Raw genomic sequence first — 18298 nt, 5'->3', positions numbered from 1 at the left:
TCCATGCCTGGTGTGCCAGAAAACAACAGGGAGGTCAGTGTGGCTGGAGCAGAGGGAACAAAGAGGCAGTGTGCCGGAGATAACATTTGGCAGATCATTGGGACCTTATAGGCCATTCTGTTGGCTTTGGCTTTTACAGAGTAAGTTGGGAAACCAGTGGAGCGTTTTGAGTATCCAGTGATGTGATTGGATGTATTTTAATAGAATCAGCCATGGGAAGACTCGGGGAGACCTCTTAGGAGGCTACTGCAAAATTCTAAACAACTGAGTGTGGTAGATTGGAATAGCATGATAGCAGTACAGTTAGTTAAAAATGAAGCCCAAATATTGTCTTCAATCCAGTTTATAGTTTGTGTTGATTTCACTGTTTCTGGCATTAGGTAATTGGTCTTGGTCTTCCAAGTTTTTCTGGTTGTTAGATGCCATTTTGAATTAGATATTGTCCTTAAAATTAAATATACCTAATTATGATCCTGTACCTAACATACTTAAAATATTACGAATGCTTGGTAAATTCTAACAAGGGGTGCATATTAAAGGGTTTGGGTAGAACAAGTGGATTATATTTATCTTTACATGCCTGTTTTTTCAGAACCACATTTCTCTGATTATTGTTTTATTTTTTCCTAAAATTAGCACATACATCCACACCTTAGCTATTTTATGTTCTTTAGTTTTAATCAGGAGATGGAAGGTAGATTTGCATATTTTACTTTTAACCTTAATAATCTAAGACTGAGATGTTTTTCTTAAGGGTTTTACATCAGAATATACCTGAAGTGAAATTTATTTCTCAGCAATTCATATGTAACTACAAAGGTAACCTCAGACAAACTCACTGAAGACCATTAAGTCATTGTATACAGAGTAGCTTTTGTATCTGGAAAACATAAGATACCAACTGAAAAACTGCAAACAATAGGATGGTTTGGTACAAAATATAGGGAAATAAGAGTTTGCACAAATAAGCAACAACCAGTTAGAAGATATAATGAAAGAAAGATCCACTTAAAAATAGCACCACCACCAACAAATGCTAAAATAACTAGGAGTAAGCTCACCTCTGGCTATATGTTAGGATCATCAGCTGGAGAGCTTAATAAACAAAACGTAAGAACAAAACAGTGCCCAGCTGCCACCCTTAGAATTCTAACTCAATTGGTGTGGAGTGGGACCTAGGTGGTATTTTTTTAAAGGTCCCTACTTTGCAAATATCTCTATGAAGATACTGATCTATTTTAGGAAAACTTAGAATACTACTGAATGTTATCATAGAAGATGTGAAGAAAGGGAAACGCATACTCTATTCTTTAGAATAACTGAATATCATAAAGAATTCAATTCTCCCTAAAGTTGGCTATGAATTTAATACGATTTCATGAAAAGACTCACAAGATTTTTCATTTTTCAAACTAGACACTTATTCTAAATTTGTATGGGAAATATAAGTTAGAAAGAGTAGCCAGGACTGTTCGATTTGTGTGGCTCAGTGGTTCAGCATTGACCCATGAACTAGGAGATTAGGGTTTAATTCCCATTCACATGCCCAGTAGGGGGTGTGCAGGAGGCAGCCGATCGGTGCTTCTCTCTCATGGTAGATGCTTCTATGGCTCTCTCTCCCTCTCTCTTCCTCTCTGAAATTAATGAAGATATATTTTTCAAAGCCACACAAATGTATTATTGCAAAAAAAAAATTAGCCAGGGCAATTCTGAAAAACAAAATTGTTGCAAACTAGTCTGACCAGATATTGACTATCACACAAATTAGAACGGTCCATTGAAAAATGAAAAATGTTCTGAAAGAACTCAAATGGCATTTCAAATCAATAGAGGGGAAGATAATTTATTCAATAAAATGTTATATAATGAAGTGGCATTTTCTAACCAATGGGATTAATGTTAGTTTACTCAGTGAAAGGTCAATTGGATAGCCATCTTATAAAACAAACTAAAGTTAGATCTCTAAATGATAACCATTCCAGATGGGTCAAGAAGGATGAAAAATAAAACTCTAAAAGAAGATAAGTGGGGAAGACCATTCTAAATATATGTGACACAAAATCCCAAAGCTACAAAAGCAAATATTCATAAATTTGATTGCATGAAAATACCAATTTCTACATGTCAAAAACACCACAACAAAGTCAAAAGATAAATTACAAAAGGAAAAAAAAAAAACCTTTCTGCTTTTCTTACAAAGATCTAATATCTAAAGCATAGCCGTAATAAAGAAGGCCAACCATCAAAAGAAAAATGGGCAAAGAATAGAATAGTAGTATAGGTCATGGTAAAGGAAATTCCAATGGCTAGTAAGCATATGAAAATATACTTTACTCATAAAAATAAAAGTAATAATATATTTTTAATTTATCAGGTTGGCAAAGGATGTGAGGGCATTTCATTGCTGGATGAGAATTTAACTTGGTATAATTTCTTAGGGGTAATTTGGTAGTATTTTGTGTAGTTTTGCTAGACACAGGTCTTGTACCAGCAATTTCACTTCTAGGTACCTATTGTTAAGTGGGGAAAGAAAAAGAGTAAGATGCAGAATATTTTTGTATAGTATGCTACCATTTGTGTGTGTGTGTGTGTATGTGTGTGTGTGTGTGTGTGTGTGTGTGTGTAAGAGTATAAAATTTGTAGATGCATGGTCTGTCTCTAAAAGAATACATAGGAAGGTGGTTATAGTAGTGGCCTCCAGGAAGGGGGACTGGGTGGCTGGGGGATGGGGAAAGAAGGGAAACTTCATGTTCACTGTTAACTCCTTTTATATATAACACCTATTTTCTTAAAAAGCAATAATAAAGTTAGTCATATCCAGGGTCTATATCCCATCAATTATTTCAAATACTTGCACCACATAAAGATATACTCCATGTCCCATCAAATACAAATAATTCATCAGATACCACCAAATACTCACAAATTACTATTTTATGGTTCATAAGTAATAATAATAAAGTTATTTTACACTTTATATTATTCAGATCAATGTAATTTTATATTCTATTTGATTTTATCCTTAAAAGAGATTTTTAAAAAATATATATTTTATTGATTTTTTACAGAGGAAGGGGGAGGGAGAAGGATAGAGTTAGAAACATTGATCAGTTGCCTTTTGCAAACCTCCTACTGGGGATATGCCTGCAACCAAGGTACATGCCCTTGACTGGAATAGAACCTGTGACCCTTCAGTCTGCAGGCCAACGCTCTATCCATATCCTTTAAATACTTCCATTATGTTGTAAGAAGTTGCTAAGAATGAGATGTTAATAGTAATCATTTTTGAAAATATATACTATAATTCTATAATGATTTTTTATTTAAAATAATATACATTCTTTAAAAGTAAAAATACCTGTAATGAAAGTTTACATTTAAAACTAACATGTAAAACACATAATTAATCATTATCTTTTAACATATTTCTATATAGCTCCAGAACATTATTTTCTTATTTTTGTTGAGATATTTTTTGGAGGAGTGTGCGTTTTAAGCCACTGATCAATTGCACTTTCATACTTTCTCGGTTCTTTCAGCCAGTCTTGATGCCACCTAAGATTTGCTATAACATTTGAATAGTTTTGCCCTATACTTTGTTTCCACTTGATAAACTGCTCCTTATTATATTGGTGGACAGAAGCAGAAACTTTAGGGTAGTTTATAATGGAACGAAGCTTTTGATCCAAAGAATAAGTAATTTCTGGAAACTTTGTAGCAATATTTGTTAGTTCATCTGGATCTGAGGAAATATCTGAAAGAAAAAAATTAAATACCTGTCAAAAGAATTACCTAAAACAAGAACATTTTTTAGAATGTCATTACTCTGTGACAGATGATGTTTTAGAATTTATTTTCATTTTCAGTTCCTCTTAGCATATATAGTACAATGATGGCCAGTATAAGTGGTAAATAATATACCAAAAGTTAAACACTTCTCTGAATGTTTGTTCAAATTATCTTCCTACCATCATCCCACTATCCCATGTTTTTCTTATCCATCCTTTGATGGCATAAACAGTCAAATCCTTATCACTAGTGAGCTGGCTTAGCTCTAATTCTTCCAGACTTTGATGCCTTGCTTACTTTGACAGGCCGAGAAAAAAAAATAGTATGCTTTTATTGTCCCATATCAATAACCCAAACTAAAGAATTATTTTGAGTTAATAATTTTGACGTTTGTAACAAGGAAGGAAATGTAGGGAGAAATGAATATTAATAATGGCATTAGTACATATAGTATATGCAAAAAGGAGGGGATAAATAAAACCTTAATTCTAATAATGCTGCTTTAAAATTAATTCACAGAATAGTGAAGCTAAGATGCATTTTGCAGGATTATGCTATCATCTAGTAGTGTTGTAAAGCTCTCTCAGATACCGGTGGGTTCCCTCAGCCTGGCCTGTGCCGTCTCGAAATCCAGGACCCCTTGGGGGATGTCAGACTGCCAGTTGGTAGTGCTGCCAGAGGCGGGAGAGGCTCATGCAACCACAGCTGCGCTCGTGAGCCCGGCATCTGGCACCCATCGGTTAGCTGAGTGGTGCTCCTGCTGTTGGAGCGCACTGACCACCAGGGGCCAGCTCCTGCATTGAACATCTGCCCCCTAATGGTCAGTGTGTGTCATAGCAACTGGTCAACTGGTCAAACAGTCGACCAGTCGCTTAGGCTTTTATTTATATAGATAGGTAATAATCCTCCAGAACAGCTGAAAGCATGGTATAATGCGAGGGTGTTAACTACTGACTGGGAAAGAACCATGAGTATTTGAAGACACCTTGATCAGAGAAACACAGTGGTTTCGATCTTGAGTCTCAGATCAAAAGCTTTAGGGCACTAGCTCTGGAATACAGATGGTGATTTGCAAAGGATCTGCACCTCTCATGGGCAATCTTTTGTAGACTGTCCCATCATGAGAAGCAGCAGATATTCATGTAACAATAATTACTGGATCTGTTAGGCAACACTATGTAGGTCAGCTCATCACACATCATACTACACTTATGAAATATATGAACAAATTTACCGAATAGTTGAGGAGATACTGAAGCACCGTCAGAGTAGGCTATATACTTCCACTGGTTAGTTCGAAGCATGTAGGTGGACGCATTCACATTGCATCCATGGAATTCACTCAGAATCCAGGGTGGATGTAGGCTTTTAAATTTATGTTCATTCTCAAACATTTCTGATGATAATGGCAACAAAGAGTATCCACTTATGTTCTGAGGCAGAGGAATCCCAGCAATGTCTATAACACAAATAATACAATCTTTTAAAATAGCTCATTTTTTATAAGTTGGACATTCATTAAGGACATCATTAAAGGTCACAGAGGCTGTACATGTATTTTATAAGTATTCTGCCTACATCCAAGTGCTTATTCCAATAACCCTGCCTGGGCATGTTAACTACTTTGAATCTTAGTTTCCTCATTTGTAAAGGGAATAATAATAATAATACCTGCATTTCATAGGCTTATTTTAGGTTTCAATATGATAATTTTGTATAAAATTCAGAGACCAGTACCTGGCACACAGGAAACCCTTAACAAATATTAATTTATATCAACAGTCCTTTATTTCTGAATGATTAAATAATCACAGTTGTTTCTCACATTTGTTCCATGAGATACTAATAACACCTATATAAGAAGGGGTTTATTAGTCACCCATGTTTGCAAACAATGGTTAAAATTACATAGGTGAATTTACTGTAAATGTAAATTTATTGCTGATACATATCATAAACCTTCAGAGGTGGTGTATAGTATTCCATGTGTCCCAAAGTTATTTGATGACAAAACTTTTTTTACCCCCAAGTAGTACCTTGAGGAATAGTATTTTGCAGAACGTATGTTGATAAATCCCAGATTATACTGATTTGAGGAAAACTAATTTATTTTTTTCCTCATCAAATATAGGCATATAAACAATAGCATGAGAAATGTCTAACTTAAAAAGAGGTTGTAAAAAAAGAGGTATTTATAATATAACATAATGTAAAAATTGCTTCTAAGGTGTCTTTTTAAAATTCAAACTATCTTTTTCCTATAGAAAAATTATTAATTATGGCCAGGTACTCAGGATAGTTCCAAAATGAGTCTGTAGTTGCCCTCTCCACCTTTTTTCTGGTTTCAATGTTCTGTGCTTTTAGGTCTAATTAAATACTTCTAATAAAAAATAGAAAGTAGTAAGTAGTATATCTGTATTGCTAGAAATTAAACAATCATATCTATGAAATTATGAACCTGAATATCTTAAGTGGCTTATTCGAGAGTCATATCCTGATTGTGAATCTCTGGAAGGAAAAATGACTACAGGGAGTAAAGGCCAAAGGAACCTGAGGAATATTATCCTCATATTTCAGATATGGATCGCCTCACAGAGGAGCTGCTCAAGATTATAAACAAGTCAGCAGGGCCTTTGACTACTTTGCTTACTCATGCTCCAGCATTATTACAAATAAAGATTTATCAACTTACATTACTTACCAAGCATAGTAGGGTAAATATCCACAAGAGAAACCACATCTGATATTTGTAGGTTGGCCTCAATTCCTGGTCCCATTATCAAGAGTGGGACATGGGCACTAGCTTCGTACATACTCATTTTATAAAACTGACGATGTTCCATGGCCAGCTCTCCATGGTCTGAGGTGTATATGACAATAGTTTTCTCAAGAAGATTTAACTGGCGAAGAGCCAAAATAATTTCACCTACAATATAATCAAGATAAATCTTAATTAGTTAATGCTTTATTCTATCATAATAAGCTCATCACAACTCTAGTAAGAGTTTGTCAGGATGCTACTTAACATCTGAATATTATCTACTGCTCCTAAGTAATACTGTTTCATGTGCCTGTTCCTCAGTGGACAGACAAGAGAGGAAGGAGAAAATACAATACCTATAGTATAGTTTCTTTATTTGAAGATCACACTGGCATGCTTTTTATGTTTCTTCTAGAGGCCTGATGCATGAAGTTTGTGTAAGGGTGGGCCCTCACAGCTGCCCTGGCTGCTGCCTTGGCCCTCGCAGCCCCAGCTTTGTCTGGAAGGTCGTCTGGACAGTCGTTCTGCTGTTTGGTCTAATTAGCATATTAGCTCTTTATTATATAGGATTAGAGAATAGGGGGAAATTTTTCCCTTTAGTGACTGTAATGAAAAAAAGACACGTCTGGATATTAGCACTCTATATATGTCAAATAGTGAAAGAATTGGTATCACACTGACCCATAATTACTGCCCAATGGGAGGAGGTAAGAGGGGTCAGAACTCCTCTTCCCTGCAACCCTTTTCCCAAATCCCCAATCTCCAGATCGTGCCCATGAAGGTGGTGGAGGGTTACGGAATTCCATTGTTGAAGAAGGACTGAGGTAGTATCGATAGTATATGAGTGTGATGTAGCATATTCTTGGAAGGGGAATACCTGGACAGTAACATTCTCTGACCAGTCCCTGTTTCTTAGTGTCCTGAAACTTCCTCCTCATTATAATTAAGAATTACAGCAAGGCACAGTCCAGAGAGAGGAGTCATCCCTATTCTGGCAGTTCCTTTATCTGGGATACAGGGTTCTCTGTTTTATTTTCACACACACACACACACACACACACACACACACACACACCAAAAACAAAAACAAAAACAATCATAGGTGATTCAGAGGTCCTGTCAGAACTGAGACCAGGGCTCCATGGAGTTATTTACAGAGTTCAGACATTCAGGATCTTTTAACTGGACAACTGTAGTTTAACTGATCTTCTTGCTTGCACTCCTTCCTTTCCACAGTATTCCTTGTACCATTCTGGTGGATAGCTTTCTAAAATATCTGATCATGTCACACCCAGTTTAGACCTTTTTCACAGTGTTCTACTGTTTAATTCTTTAGTACAACACACAAAGCCCCTGTCCACCCTCCAAGCTCAGTCCCCTCAGCTTCCCCTAACACCTGTAACTTTCACAACCCTCCCAACTTAGAATTCCCTTAACTAATAATAGTTAGTTTAGACTTTCTCGCCTCTGGACACATTCTGCCTTCTACTATTGAATGCCTTTTCTTCCCCTATCTACTTGCTAAATTGCCATTCTTCCTTTCTGACCCAGCTCAAGCCTTCCCCCCCCTGGTGAAGCAGTCCCCACTCCCCCAGGTAGAGTGAATCACTCTGTCCTCCAAGACTACAAATATAAAAAAGTAGTACATTACTGTAGTTACAACAATATATTATCATTGCTGGTAAATGTTTACTGAGTTCTTACCATGTGGCAGGCACTATGGTTGCAAAGCTAGGCACTTCAAAAATACAACGTTGAATAAGACTGAATGTCCCTGCCTTCATGAAGCTCATATTCTTCAAGGGAAATGGACAGTAGACAAGTAAATCAACAAAATAATTAAAAGTTATGATGTAAGCAAACAAGAGTAAGTAGGAGGATGGGGCTGGTATACTAACTTAGAGTGGCTGGGGAGATATCCCTGAGCTGCCAGCTGAAGACTGACAATAGCTGTCCGCTATGTAAAAAGCAAAGGGAAGGCGTCCCAGGGAGAGGGAACAGTGAATATAAGGCCCTCGGGTAGAGTACATGCCTAAAGGGTTTTTAATGAATACATGACTGTTTTTATAATATTCAGCTTAATACTACCAGTGCCCAACAGTCCCTGATTACTAGGGGTCACTAAATGTTAGTTGAACAAGCATTGTGAACAGTGATACCATAAATACTCTTTGGTGACAAAATCAGTTAGAGATGTAACAAGGATACAATATATTTCATAACCTTTGTAACTTGAAGTGAGCTGCTGCATTTTTTTTTTTTTTTTTTGCCTGAAGAGACTTCAAGAGTTGTATTCCCACACTCCCTGCAGCAACATTACATACTATTTCACTTTAGTAGACATGGAAGAATGGATAGCAGCAAACATTCCAAAGAGATTTCCAAGGTGCAAATGGGTGACTATCACTAACATCAGAAATTATATAGATATAACTCAACATTTGTGTGGATTTAAGGATTAAAGAAACTGACTCAAAATCTTGTATTTTAGAGTAAGCAATTGGAAGGTCCTTTAGACTCTTTTAATACTAATTATAAATAATTTATCCATATGCTGTTTTGCTTTGTTTTATACTTTTAAAAATTTTCCCAATACATGCTTTTTAAGAAACAGCTATTCCTTGTTCACACCTGAAGTTTACTTTGTACAGAAAAGGTGCTACCCATACTTCACTAATGCAATTACATTCTACTCCAATGTGCAGCAGAATAAATGATACTGTATTGTGAAAAGAACTTGTTATAAAAATGTGTATTTTTTTTTAAACCAGGATTTCTCCACATGAACTGGAAACCGCCATAACTCTACAAGTGAGTAGGCAAAACACTTTCTTGACAATCACCTTATAGAGACAGGTTTGGTTTTGAGCTGAATTAGAGAAGGAACTTCAAACTGATTCTGTACCAGAATACACATGGGAAAACTGACTTGGTCTTTAGTTAAGTTTGCTCTGAGGGGCCTGGGAGAACGGATTAGTTCTGCAGCTATTAGTCTGGGCAAAGTCACAAGATTCCACAACTACACTGTCTAAGCTCCTACAACCTAAGCTGCCTTACAATGACCTGTCACACGTGTATCTGTGTCTGGCGGAATATGGGCAAACTTCAGAGATGTTTAGGGTTTGGTTCCAGATCAGCACAATAAAACGAGTATCACAATAAAGTTGTAATATTTTTGATGGTGGAGGGTCTTCCCTTTAATTTGTAAAATGTTATCTGTGAAGCACAATAAAAAGAGATATGCCTGTACTGATTACTGATTACAGCTGGTAAAAGGTTTTGTTTCAAGCAGATGGTATAGCCTTCTATGACCTTTTCTTTGCATATGAAAAAATCTAAGCATTTATTAATTTATAAATAATTAAAATAGAAAAGTCTTTTATTCTACTATTAATAATGCAAATTATCCAATTTTTATATGTGAGTCTTATAATCCTAAATTTGAAGTATCTAAGCAACTGATATAAGAAATCATCTCAGGATATTCATTCAAGTCACCAACTAGCATAATCATGGTTTGTTGGCAAAATATTATACTTTTTCTTCATGTAATTGCTAATTATTATACCACCTACCAAGCATGGCATCTGTCTCAGCACACATAGCATAATAAAATGCTCTAATATTCTTAATTTCTCTTTCTGTAAACTTTCCAGTGCAGTTTTTTGTGTAAGAAGAGTAATAATCTATAGGGTGCATTTCTGACAGAGGCGACCACTTTGGGATTTTGATGGCATCATAAGACACCTAAAAAGGGGAGAAAAACAAAGTAGTAATGTTCCTCTCATCCACCAAGTATATGTGGTGAACTAGACATACATACTTTAATTATTCAGGATAACAGAAAAGAATGATTATGAATCATGTACTGAAAATAGTAAAACAAATAAATTAGAAACAAACTGTCAATATTCCCACTAATAATAAAACAGATATATTAATATCTATATATAGTGAGATGAAAATTGTTTTAAAAATTATACATGTCAATGAAAATGACATGAGCTATATTAGACAGTATTCTAGTACAGAAAAAGGGTCTGAGAACTTTAAGATAGTTGTATTATCACTTCAAATTTCAGATTAACACCCTAAGATTGTAGACTTCTTTTCTCTAATAGTTCACTAGTAAAAATGGCAATATCTAGTGAGATAGCAAAATATCTGGTAAACAAATACAACTTTTTCATATATATAAATGCTTACAGTTTTGGTGAAAATGATTAAGATTTAAGTCATATATTTAAATAACTTAAAAAATTCAAATATCTACTTACTTTAAATATTTATTTAAAAGTTATTTGACTCATTTCATTAGGCTAGTACTAACTCCAGACGACTTTTTTTAAAGATGGAGCCAGTTAGAACTTTTTAAGAAGACATGATGTATTTGCAACTTGGACAGTATTTCCTTTAAAATAGGGTGCACTAAATAGTGTTTCTGATTAGTTGCTTAAGCAACTTAAATTCAATTTAAGACATGTTTCAAAACACAGACAGTCCTCCCTCTGCATGGTTCAGATATACACAGATTGCAGTTACCACAGTTTAGTGAGACACCAGTCTCCCAATAACGGGGTTCAAATTTTAGTTACTATGGTATATTAACTGTGAATCAGTGCACACAGTACAAACCTTCAGTCATGTGCTGCTAGCTACTTAGTCTACAAATCACTATATGAATGAAAGACGTGTATCAGGGACTAATCAGACCATTTCTTTCAAAGCCTGTCACTGACTGATCACTGCACATCTTTTATCCGTTATACACATAGACAGCACACTGTGCAGTTGTGCTGTCTCCCTGTCTCTTAGTGAGAAATCCATGGGTCAGTGTATAGAAATGGATAATCAAAAGAGGGAGTTGGTTAACAAAGATGAATGTACAATAAATTAGTAAAAAGTGGTAACACTGGAAGTGAAATTTGAATCAAACGTTAACTGGAGTCATAGAAGAAATAGCTGACGAGGGAAGGTTGACACTGCTAGATAGGCAGTCCGAGGAACTCAGTGAAGACACACTCATTGATGTAAATGAGGAAGGTCATTGCAAAGAAAGGACAAACATGTCCTAGTGGTAGTGACAGTGGCAAAAATCTTCACAGGAAAGGAACTCTCAGAAATATATCACAACAGTGAAAGAGCAAAGGGGAAATGTTGGAAGGCAATCCAAATTTAGTTATGAATCTGACAATATGCCACGATATAGAGATGTTTGCTCTGTATCTAAATTATACAATGAGAAGGCAAGGACTGTTCAAACTACTCTTGATACGTTTTTTTTTTTTTAACAAAAAAGCAAACACTTTAATTCTCAATGTTTCTAGTTACAATGCATTGAATAAATATTGATTTCACTGTTTTTCATTTCCCTATACATTTTTAACCCCAAATAAGAGAGTTTTAAATGTTTTGACAAATGAGTTGAGTCCTAGAAAAAATGGTCACTCTCCCAGTTGATTATGAAGATCCCTTTGAGCAGTTTCATCTGGCAGGGTCATTTTTTTCGATCCTGAACTGTGCACAGTGAATATTGCCTGCACTTAGAGAACATCTTTCAGTTTCTCTCTCTCTCTTTTTTTTAAATACATTTTACTGATTTTTTACAGACAGGAAGGGAGAGAGATGGAGAGTTAGAAACATCGATGAGAGAGAAACATCGATCAGCCGCCTCCTGCACACCCCCTACTGAGGATGTGCCCAGGTACATGCCCTTGACCGGAATCGAACCTGGGACCTTTCAGTCCACAGGCCGATGCTCTATCCACTGAGCCAAACCGGTTTCAGTAGTTTCTCTTTTAATAGACATATTATGTGCAAATGTATTCAATTCAGCAGTAGGTTTCCAAGTTTTAACACTTACCTTATTTCTATAAAATTGCCCCTTCAGCTTTTGTCAACCAGCTACTGGTCAATTTGATTTAATGAGAATACTCAATATTTAAGTTTTTCTTTAAAAGTGATAATAAAAGAAACTGTGAGTAAATACCAGTAACATACAGATATGATGTTAACTTCTAGTTTTGAGCACACGTAGTGTACTTACTTTTTTAAGCCAATAAAGAGATGTGTGAAATGTTGACGATCCAAAATTCTCTCCTGAAGATGGTGAAGGATAAGGGTGTGGTAAATTTAATCCCAAATATAGGACAAATGGTTGAGTGTGATTAACTGCTGCTTTTCTTAACCAGCTTACTGCTGTGTCTGTAGTCTTCCAGTCCCCTTCCATCACTCTTACTTTAGTCTTGTTAGGGATAAGATTAACCATAGGTCTGCCTTCTTGTCTGAGTAAAAAAGGGACATCTCTTGTCCATGCCTCCACACGATTGCTGGGGAGTCAAAAAGACAGGTATGCTGTAAGGTATGTATAAAGCTTTAAAAACTAAGCATACACATAAGAAAGCAACATGGAAAATGATTTTCTTTTTTTTTTTTAACTGGACAAAGGAAACTTTGGTTTAACATTTGAAATTGCACCAACATATTTCACCTTATTAACAAAAAAAAGAAGATACAATACGCATGCATGGGAAAACTGCTACAAAGTAAAAGAACCCTTTCTTAACCAGATAAAAATATCTCTAAAAAGCTTAGAGCAAATGTTTCACTTGATATTTGTTGAAATCTTTTCTCTGAGATTGGGCATGGCATGAAAAACAATTTTTAGACTCAGTCTTGTAAATGTTCAGATTAATAGATCTCACTAATAAAGTTATTGAGCATTACAAATTCAAAAACCAAGAAAAAATAAGAATAAGATATTCATTCATCTATGTGTTCTTTAAAACTTAGCTTATTTAGAAAGGTTACTTTTTTTTTTATAAGATATTTAGTAAAATAAAAGATGTTTTGGATTTTTAGAACTTTTTAATTTTCTAGCATTTTGTCTTTTTTTGTTGTTGTTAGAAGGAGAGAGTATTTCTAGCAAAGCTACTATAATTTTCTCCTGCCACTAAATCTTTATATTTTTAAAATCCTACCTCCCAGGTGTACCTTATGTGTTTATAAAGTTTAATGTTTTAAATTGTCTCTAGCTTTATCCTTCTCATTATGAGAACAATTTTAACTATGATCTACGCTGTCTAAACTAATAGTAATACAAATTTCTTATCCATTTGAAACTAAATATACTTTTATTAGCTGATATAAAAGATAAATGATTCAATCAATTCAATTTTTTCTAAATATGTAGTCTGTTTTATCTAACTACTTGGAAAGCTAAGTAGCAGTAGTTACTATTACTTGTTCTCAATACATGTGTAAGACTACTTAGCTGGCATAATTGTTTAGGAAGCAGTCGTGGACATTTCTAAGAAGCTTGTTTTTATAAGTTTCGATCGAAGCAAGCCCCTGGGAAGTAACCTATCCATTAAGAGGATAGTTTTAAAAAAGTCAGATAACAATGTAGAAACAAAGAATATTTTATATCAAAACATAAACCCCCATATTAGGGGAATTTCAAACTACCTAAAATGACTGATGGCCCATAGATGAGCTAAAATAGAACTGTTATCTACCTTTTGAAGACAAGAAATGTAAGCAGCCACAATAAAAATATAATTTTTGTAGCAGGTATGCAATATATTTTGATAAATATAATGAAAAGTAGGATTTTGGTGGAATTACATCTAACAGTTTCTAATCAACTTTATCTAGCATGTAGAAAGCCCTAAATAGTAAATTCTATAAAATTTATCGTAACTATGAAAACAATATAGCATTGGTTTCTCAGTCAGTCATTCTGCCATTCAGTCACTGGGCTTTTATTATATAGGATAATATTTTTATAATATCAATATACTTTATAATATTATTATACTTTATAACACATTATACATTAATTATACATTATACCGATTATATATTTTGTTATATATTTATTATAAATATTTATGCAATTATATAATGCAAAATACTATATAATAACAGCAAATACATTTTAAGCAAAAAGTTTTATTTTGCATGAGTGTGGTGGTGGATACGGAGGGATTTAATGGACTTAGGTTGTGAACTCTAACCTAGCCATTTCTAGTCTTCTAGTGAATTCATGACTATGGGAGCATCAATATTTATAACTTCAAATTTTGACATGATTATAGCCCTTAACAGAAATGTTTGCTGCAGGTTGGGCTTACTTAAACAAAGGCAGCCTTTTTTATTCATGTCAAGAAAAATTTGTGGAATGCTTACCATGTGCCTAAATTCTGTAAGAGTTCTAGACAGGAGTTTGAGGTGACTTCTTAACTACCAAAATGATATTACCACCTTGTACCTACTCAGGCATAAAACCCTTCTAACACTATACTTTTTTTTAAAAAAAGGGCCTTATTCTACATTGTGGAAAAAGCAACTGTGATAAAATAGTTTGGCTATGACTAACTCTAATGGTTTACTAGTAAATCTATTCACTACTTTTATATAAAAAAAGGGGAAGATTTCTTTTATACTCTCAATTTAACATACAACTGGAACAACTCTAACATTTAAGATTTTTGTAAGTTTTTGTTTTTTAATATCATACAGAAAATATAACAAAATTCCATCAAATCTGAAAGATAAAGCAGGTAGATTGTTCCCCAGTAAATCTGTCATTAAGAATTTGCCAAGACGTCACTGCATAAGACATGTCACCATGTCTATAGCTCTTGGTGAAGGGGGACCCAAATGACCGCATTGTATTGTGTAGGATTGAACTGCTCTGTCCTGTCGACTGGTTGGGGGTGGGCACTCACCTAAGGACCACATCCTTGGGTCCTTCACCTGGTCGGCAATTTTGATGGGCTCTGGGATGAAATATGAGTTGGGCCTATCATTCTTATTTACAAAATTTGAATTTGGGAAGCAAAGTCAGGCAACTGGCAATTATCCATGAGTTGAGTAAAAGTCACAACAAAGGAGATAGAGCTTGAATAAAAAAGGGTCATGCAGGTCAACGTTATGGTAGGAAATGATGTAAGTGAGAAAAGACTAAGAGCCAACGAGAGAAACAAGTTATAAATCATGACTAATATGAAATAATACTGAACTCATATACTTTACAAAGTATACTTTACAATCATATACTTTATAAAGTGTTCCCCCTGATATTGCCAGTACCCACCTGTCACCACACATAGTTATTATAATACTAGAGGCCTGTTGCACGAAGAGATTCGTGCAATAGGCATTCTCTTCCCCTGGCTGCCGGCACTGGTTTTCCTCCAGCACCCAGGACCCAGGCCTTCGCTCCTCCGGCCGGAGCCTTTAGTCTTTGCTGCTCCGGCTGGAGCCTTCAGTCTTCGCTTTGCTGCTTCATGCCTACATATGCAAATTAACCGCCATCTTTGTTGGATTAATTTGCATACTCTCCTGACTGGCTGGTGAGTGTAGTGGAGGGACGGTCAATTTACATGTTTGTCTATTATTAGGTAAGATTAATCTTGGTTTTAATATAACTTATTTGTAAGTTCATATACAAACGGTAAGTTTTAATTATTTTTGGGCATATATTAAATTACCATATTTTATTTTATTTATTTTTTTATTGATTAAAGTATTACATATGTGTCCTTATCTCCACTATGTCCCCCCACTCCCCTTCTTTTTTACTGCAGTGTAATATTCCATTGTGTAGATGTACCACAGCATTTTAATCCACTCATCTGCTGATGGGCACTTAGGCTGTAAGTTTAATTATTTTTTTATGGTTGCAAAATATTCCATTGTATAAATGTACCACAACTATTTTATCCACTCATCTATTGATGGGACTGGGGTTGCTTTCATAGTTTGGCTATTGTAAATGCTGCATTGAACATAAGGGTGCATATATACTTTCAGGTTAGTGTTTTGGGTTTCTTTGGATATATACCCAGAAATGGAATTGCTGGGTCATAAGGCAGTTCCATTTTTTAATTTTTTTGAGAAATTTCAGTACTGTTTTCCATAGGGGCTGCATTAATCTGCATTCTCACCAAGAGTGCACGGGGATTGAAGTGGAAATTAAAAAAAAAATTTACCCAGAACTGCTAGAAAAAAATCAATTTACAGAAATAGCAGTCCAACTAAAAATAGAGAAAGTGCTAATTTGGGGGAGATCCAAGCAACTTTGTGTAAATATTCTGAGACAGTTTTGCTGTCATAATGCTCCATTTCTTCTGAGGCCTGACACCTTAAGTAACTTTATACTACTACTATAAATACTGTTGGCATTTTCTCCAGAGAAGAAAGGCACTTTTAAGAGTCTATACAAGGTTACAGGGGAAGGGTTTGGATTTATAAAAGGCATCTTTCAAAGATTGAAAAACCTGGGTTCTGATTGGAGCTTTCATATACAAAAAAAGTACTGGGTAAAATAATGAGAATTATAAGGAAAAAAGTTTACTTAGATGGGGTTTTATATGATCTCAGACTAAAGTATGTATATTACAGGAATTTCAATTTGAAGATATGTTTTCCAAGTAAAGAGACCTTAAATTTTCAACAATTTAAACTTAAGGGTCTTTCATAAGCTGAATGTTCAACCAATATTAAGCTTTCTCATTTTGGTCTTCATTAACTGTAACTAAAATTTTACAAAGCTAAATAATATCTGTCATGATTTTATAGGAATTGAAACCTCTTTGAGGTTTAATTACAAAATTTAAATTGTCTTGTCCCTGAAACAGTCACATTCAGGTTTATTTTCAGGCCGATACTAAAAAATACAAAAAATTCACATTCCACCCTTCAGTATCTTCCAGCTGGTAAACCCAGATATCTCTCTGCAGTCATGGGAGGTTACTTTTAGTCAGTTTTTAAAAGAATTTATTCAATCCCTATAATCTTTCTTCCTCTATATCTCCTTCTGCAACAGTTATTTTAAAAGTTAATTAGGAAATCTAGAAAAAAACAGATTAGCCAGAAGGACATTTAATATCCTCAAATGGCTAACACTGGTAAAAGTAGGAGATAAACTCCATTATGGGCAGCTAAACATCATAAATTAAACTTTAGTAATTAAATGGAAAAAGAATCCAAGAATTGGAATGAGTTTGTAGGCACAGAGCTATCACTCGTGCTACAGGAACCTGAGTAGGAGTCATGGCAGACAGCAATCTGAAGACAGCCCCCGAAGCTGCTTCTGCCAAGAATTTGCTAGTCATCAGAGGGGAGTTCTGGAATAACAAAACTAAACAAAACCAACAGCAGGCTCTTCCACTCAATAAACATCATGCTGAGATTGCACCCAGAATTATGCAAGCTGTTCTAGATACTGAATATCAATAAAGATAATCAGGTGTGTAGGTGGGTGGGTGGGTGGGAAGAGGGTCTAAAAGAGCTTCTGACATGACCAAAGGAATGGATGTCTTTCTCCATTGTAAGGGAAAGAATAAAATTAAATCATCCTCAATATGGACAAAACTGACCTAAAGTTATAGATATCAGATTATAAAATAATAGTTGCCATGGTTAGGTAAACACAGACTTATTCACTAGCCTGCAGAGTTCTGAGGGACTTAGTATCTGTTTACCCAAAAGTCATTGTATTAGTTTCCTTGGGCTGCTCTAACAAACTACTACAAATGGCGTAGATTAAGACAACAGAAATTTATTCCCTCCCAGTCTGGAGGCTAGAAATTCTGCAGCACACCAAAAAATACATTATTTGTCCACCTGACAAAAAGTAGGTACACTTTTGATTCATTCACACCAGATGACTATTGTTGTGTTGGCTGTTGTCATGTCTTAAAATTTGATAACCTAAGGGAGAACAGGCCAGTGCCCTCC

The 18298-nt window shown here is 35.1% G+C and overlaps 1 protein-coding gene across 2 annotated transcripts in view; it reads right to left on the bottom strand.

The window, feature by feature from the left end:
- Positions 1–3154: 3154 nt before the first annotated feature.
- Positions 3155–18298, bottom strand: part of ARSK (arylsulfatase family member K) — a 24991-nt gene continuing 9847 nt past the window's right edge. For both annotated transcript variants that reach the window (XM_006775541.2, XM_006775542.2), the window contains exons 4-8: positions 12597–12879; positions 10126–10297; positions 6491–6715; positions 5024–5248; positions 3155–3754 (exon numbers count right to left, since the gene is read on the bottom strand). In XM_006775541.2, coding sequence (XP_006775604.2) covers positions 3447–3754; positions 5024–5248; positions 6491–6715; positions 10126–10297; positions 12597–12879 — 1213 coding nt within the window. In that variant the 3' untranslated portion in view covers positions 3155–3446. The remainder of the gene's footprint in view (positions 3755–5023; positions 5249–6490; positions 6716–10125; positions 10298–12596; positions 12880–18298) is intronic.

The sequence above is a fragment of the Myotis davidii genome, unplaced genomic scaffold (assembly GCF_000327345.1).
Source record: "Myotis davidii unplaced genomic scaffold, ASM32734v1 scaffold44, whole genome shotgun sequence".
Taxonomy (NCBI): domain Eukaryota; kingdom Metazoa; phylum Chordata; class Mammalia; order Chiroptera; family Vespertilionidae; genus Myotis; species Myotis davidii.
This window is presented reverse-complemented; position numbering and strand designations above follow the sequence as displayed.